The sequence below is a fragment of the Narcine bancroftii genome, chromosome 13, assembly GCF_036971445.1.
Source record: "Narcine bancroftii isolate sNarBan1 chromosome 13, sNarBan1.hap1, whole genome shotgun sequence".
Lineage (NCBI taxonomy): Eukaryota > Metazoa > Chordata > Chondrichthyes > Torpediniformes > Narcinidae > Narcine > Narcine bancroftii.
In genome coordinates, this window is record NC_091481.1 from 13901730 (window position 1) to 13907729 (window position 6000).

The following is a 6000-nucleotide window of genomic DNA, read 5'->3' on the forward strand; positions in this document are numbered from 1 at the left end:
TCCTCACACCTATCTTTATCTAACAGTATCTATATTCCCTATATTGTATTGTTCATGTAGTTATGGAGATTCCCCCTAGATACCTTTTACTTCTCTCAAAGATGTTCTTTTTTTTGTTGGCTTCAGTGATCTGTCCTTATCCTCAGTGGCTTAATTTTGCATGGCAGAAGTGCAATAAAACACCTTGGGCTATTATGTCTTATTAAATGTGCAGGTTGCTATGATGTATCACTGGATGAAGGGATGTGTACGTTTTTAGATCAATGCGTGCTGTTAAGCATCTGAACAGTTGGGCTGTGTACACGTAAATGGACGATTGCATAGTTGGCTCTATCGATGTGTCTGGGTGTGTTTGTCCGTAGAAGGGTGTCGGCAATAACGAAAGGGTTAATTAAACTCCACTGGGAAATAAATAACTCCGATCACATTAAACATTGAGTTCCTTATTTCAGAACAGGCCGGAGGACCTATAATCGCCCCGGGACAATCTGTTGTGTTATCAAACGTACGCAAATATCACTGCCATTCTGCTAGGTCCACCACTGACTTAGCTTAGCAGTTTCAGTTATTGCCTGCAGCGTTTTTATCCTTGGGATATTCCCCAACGAATAGCGTGTAACAATGTACTCTTCAACAAATTCTTAATTTAAAAGAAGCCCTAACCATCAGATGACACATTGTCTCCGTTAGTTAATAACACCAGTTTCTGTGTAGAACTACACAGATGATACATATAGGATACATTACATGTATGATACATCTAGTATCTCCTCTTACCTGCAGCTTGGAGGGGAGAGGGAGTGGAAGGTTGACAGTGAAAACATCTCAGTGGGATCCGCCATCTTCTGACGCAAAAAATAACCCAAGGACACAGAGGCTTTGCAATTCAGGGGAGCTTTGCAATCAAAGCTTTCAATTCAAGGAGACACCGCAATCCGGGTTCTTCAAAAGCATCAGGAGCTCCGATAGTAGGAACAAGGCATTAACACTTTAATTTCTAGCCAGGCCCAGTTGGAGCAATACGATTTATGAGATTACAAGGGAGCGACCAGTACTGCGGAGCGAACTCGGCTGCATCACCACCGGACTCCGGGATGGATTATCCTTCGCTCTTGGGGGCGAGTTAGCCTCGAGATTCCAGAGGAGGATGGTTTGTTGTTGTGGCTGCAGAGCTAGCTTTGACCTAACCGCATTGCAAACCAATTCCGATCCTGCTGCATTCAGCTCCTCACTTTGTGCAGAGGGGTGCTGCAGAGAAAACAAGGGGGAGGGGGGATTAACACGTCACGATGGAGATGGGAGAGAACATGATTTTTCTCGCAACACTCCCTCCCTCCACCCCGCATCTTTGCGAATGGCCCGAGTTTCCATTTGGAGTGATACTCAGACTTGTTCTCAGCTTCAGAGAAAATGCAAGCAAAGCGAGCGCTGTCCACAGCTGCAGGTTCTGAAAGATCAACAATGCGGTCACGAGGTGGACCAAATAATCAGGGCGACAAGAAGTGAACCAGACCACGGAACTGAATGTGCATTTATACATCCTCAATCGCTCTCCAACACCGTTTAACATCAAACCAGGTAAACATTTAAGAGTGGCTTGCATCTCCAAGAAGATCCGATTCCTCCATCATTCATTCTCCCCGCCCCTTCAGCCGCAAGGCCTTCACCGTCCATGAAATACCCACAAACGAAAGTCAAGGCTCAGTTTAAAGTCTTAAGGGAAATGTGAAGAGGCTCGAGGTGACAGTGAAGGGAGGGTGATCTCCAACGACTACTGATTCGCATGACTTCACTTTGTGAATTAATTCAAGATTAAATTCTTCTTCGAGTTGATATGCATGATTGCCTATTCACCATGCAGATCCTGATTTTAACTAAACAATCACTGGCAAAGACCATTTGTCTCAAATACCAGTTTTCTGATGGCGTTGCTCAGTAAACAGTCGCCACTTTGGAGCAGTCTGCACCAAGCAAATAAAAATGTGCCTCAAGGAGGGGAGAGTTAAATAAAAATCAATCCAAAATACCACAAACTTATTTTCAATTATGAGCTCAGTGAGGTTGTACTACCATGGATACTGTACACCAAAAGGTGAAGAGCAGCATCTTCAAGGGAATTCAGTTACAGCGCAGGGCCAGACAGATATCACAAGGCTCTCATAAATGATGATTCTGCCCTTCAGACCAGTTCTGCCTCTCAGAATGCAGCTAATCCACATCCACTACCTGCTTTGGTTCTGTAATTTCACACACTTGCCTTTTGAAGTGGTTAAAAGGTCCCCCAGCTGGCAGGTGAGTAAAAATTACTTTGCAAGCCAACAATTCAATATAGCTGGATGGAAACAGAAAAAGTCTTCCGTCCAAATGTTGTAATTTATAACATGACTGCTTTGTGACATTTCTGTACTTGGTTTATTTTAATTACCAGCCAAAATATATACAAAAATAAAAGTATAGGAATAACACCAAAGTCTATTAAAACAGTCAGCTTTATTCATTTTAAGACATTATTCTTTGTTCACCTTAGAATGCATATTTTTATGACTATACAATTCCACCATCAATGCAAACTAGAATTCCTGTTATATTCAGTTGAAATATGTGGCTGGGTGAAGGAGAACAGATTGTGCAAATTAATTTCTTTTATTCCAACTTTTTAGCCCTGGGACAAAAAAAATGGCAGTACATTACTAACCCCACATCAATAATTAAGCCCTCTTCATGCAAATGTGTTATACTGTAATTATAAACTGAAACAAATTCTGGACAAGTTTTCAAGCATGGTTTCTCATTTTTAAAAAGGGACAAATTAAGTTATAATTTGAAAAAGTAGCAGAAAGTACAGGTATGTCTACATGTGCTTTGTTCCATTTTAAAATCAATCTGATTTTGCTCACAGGAAGACTGGATCAAGACAAGAACATCTTCCTCACATTAATAGGCAACATTTTGTGATAGACAGGCTGAAGAAACCATTTCTCAATGTCTTCTTTAATAAAACACACATTAACTTAATTATTCAGAAGCAAGAATATTCAGGGCTTGGGGTACAAGGATAGTAAATAGGAATTCGAACTGTCAGGGCTGCTGCCACTCCATGATTAATTCCCATTCATACTCGTGTTAATTGATCCCATTAAATATCTATACTTCATTCGATGGTAGGGACTGCTGTGGAAAACAAAATATGCTTCGAGGTGGATCAAACTATGAATGAAATAAAGACAAAGCTCTTAAGTGTTCTGCAACTGCAGCTCCCTTGAGGCAAAGGCATAGATGCAGTAATCTGAATGTGTGTTTTTGTTTGGGAAATCCATTTTATATTATAGTCCTTTAATGTCCATATTCTTCCAGGTACCATAATTCATAATACTTCATGACAAGTTCAGATCTTGAATGCCATCAGTGCACTCTGTATACATACATTGTCCAGCAAAACTTAGTGATTTTAACCAATTCCCATCCTTGAAGAAAACATTGAACACAATTGCTATAATCACACAAGAAATTGGATACCAATTTTTTTTTGAATATTTGGTATCAGCAGACACAAATGCTTCATTAAAACTTTAATACTCTTGGCTACACCAGGCACTCCTTGGAGTTGATAAGTGACAGGTCATTGGATCTTAAATTTGGTCCTAATTCACTGCTTGCTTACAAGATTCTGGGCTAATTCTGGATTAATTGCTTGATTATCCCAACCTTCCAATGAATATTACTTCTCAGCTAAAATCAAGTCCATGTAAGCTCCAGTCACAAGATCTTCTTTCTTTATTCCCAGATCACCCATCAGTTTCTGGGCTATGGCTTCTCCTTCTTCCAGGCTTTGTTCTTCTCTGAGAACCACCTCAAAAATAAAGTCAAAACAACAATCAATGTGCAGTAAAATCACTGTTATCCAGAATTCAAGCAACCAGCAAAGAAAAAAATGCAGAGAATGGGTAAAAAATACCGGTTTAAAATTGGCACTCCTTGCTGTCAGTTCTCCATTTACACAACATGCAGTCTCAAGCAACCGAAAAACTCACTTACCCAGCATCTACCAATCCCTGTAGGTGCTGAATACCAGGGATTTTACTGAGCTATCTTGATCATTTAAGCAATGTTAACGGAAACAGATGCAAGTTTTAAATAACCATTTTCATTCATAACCAGATTCATTCATACCCATACCCCAAAACTCAATCCATTCACATTATGAACAGATTAACCCTTTCCAATTTTCTTTGGAGATAATCCCTACAATCCACTTGTCCATAACTTCTACTACATTTTCTTGTTTTTTTGTATAGAAATGACTAACCTGAATGTTCTCACCACCTGTTGTTTGGTCCATCTTAAAGGATGATTCATAGGATAAGAAAACAATAAACACCATGCTTTCTTATTTAAGAATATTGGCAAATAAATACAAATGAAGCACAAGAATTATATCAAATTTGACATATTGCCACTAAAAGATTGTTCTAGCTTCCTAGTGTAGAGAGAAATGAGAAATTAGGCTAATGAGAAATTAATCTATTTCTATCAGCAGGTTTCAAGCTAGATTGTTGATTTATTCCAAATCAGTTGATCAGAGCCAGATATTAACAAGAATTTATGCATTCATGGCAGGAATCATAAAGGCAATAAGCAAAGGCCAGTTTATTCTGAATTAATTGGATTAAAAATGTAACTCTGAATTCATGAGACATAGAACTGTATCAGAATCAGTTTAAGTCGAGAATGAACAGTAACTTAAATTCAATGCATTAGGTGTCTTACCTCCAATTCCACAAAGGTCCCCAAACCTTCCACCATATCTACGTGAACTCTTGTTTGTCCAACCATGTACAACCAACGCTCCTTCTTCACAAAACCTTTTACTCCAAGGGCATCAGACAACAGTTTCTAAACAGAGAAAAAATAGCAACAGTTAAACTAATGCTTCGTATTCATGTGCAGCAATTTTGTACATTTCAATTAAAAAAAAAATTATAGGTATCTCTTCCCAACAGTTTGAGGAGAGCCCTTCAAGCTTCAAGGAGATGAGTACCCACAGAATCATACCTTATAAACAGATTATTGTCAATTATTCTGCATGCATTTATAATACTGTTTATTGCAGGGAAATATACTAGGGTCTTGCCACTAGACTAAATAATTCAGTAATTAAAAAAATCACCTATACATGAATACACTAGCATGTCCAGAAAATATTCAACTGCACATGGCCATCTCGCATGGAGTCCAAGACACAAAGGGAAATTTCAGTGTTACAGTCTTAAAACTTTCAATTCAGGGGCTGAGAAGAAATCAGGAGGAACACGTTTTCAGCTTCCTTGATACGCCTCACTGGATTTCTGTAACAAGTGTTCTACTTTGTTTATTGTACAATCTGGATGAGACCCGTCTTTTACATTTTTTAAAAAAACCTCAAGATTCCAGTACCCACCGTGAGCTCATCCGGATTGCTTGTGGAGTATATAGAATAATCTGAGAGTTTGGGTCCCTCCATATCAGCACGGTTATAGAAAATGAGCTGCCCGCCACCTCCATTCTGGGAAAAATAACCAAATTAGGAGAGGCAGAAATCAGAAGGGATAGAGACAAAAGTGAAACAGATAGATAATACATTCTAACTACAGTCCAAAAACTACACAATTATTTTAATATTGTTGCCACTGCATTAGTTTAAACATGAACTCAATTTTATTTTTATATATAAAAGTGAATGACTGCCATTGTTATCAAGACTGCTAGATTACCACTTAAAGATTATAATGCAGCAGTTACCAGTTTCTTCTACAGCATTTTCCCCAACCAGCAACTGCCACCACATAGGCACATCTAACATTCTAGAGCAAAACTGTTCAAAAGAATGGCCATCACCACTCTCTCAAGGCAACCAGGGATGGAAAATAAATGCTGAACATTCGCAAGACATCCAATTTCCCGGAATAAACTCAAAAATACTTTTGGGAGTGGCAATGTAATGGGAAAATACTATGGAGATCA

The 6000-nt window shown here is 38.8% G+C and overlaps 1 protein-coding gene across 1 annotated transcript in view; it reads right to left on the reverse strand.

Annotated features, from left to right (window-relative positions):
- mapk8ip2 (mitogen-activated protein kinase 8 interacting protein 2) overlaps nt 1-1305 on the reverse strand; it is a 47229-nt gene extending 45924 nt beyond the window's left edge. Inside the window, exon 1 of the mRNA XM_069907704.1 lies at nt 778-1305. Coding sequence (XP_069763805.1) covers nt 778-842 — 65 coding nt within the window. The 5' untranslated portion in view covers nt 843-1305. The remainder of the gene's footprint in view (nt 1-777) is intronic.
- Between the last annotated feature and the right edge of the window lie 4695 nt (nt 1306-6000).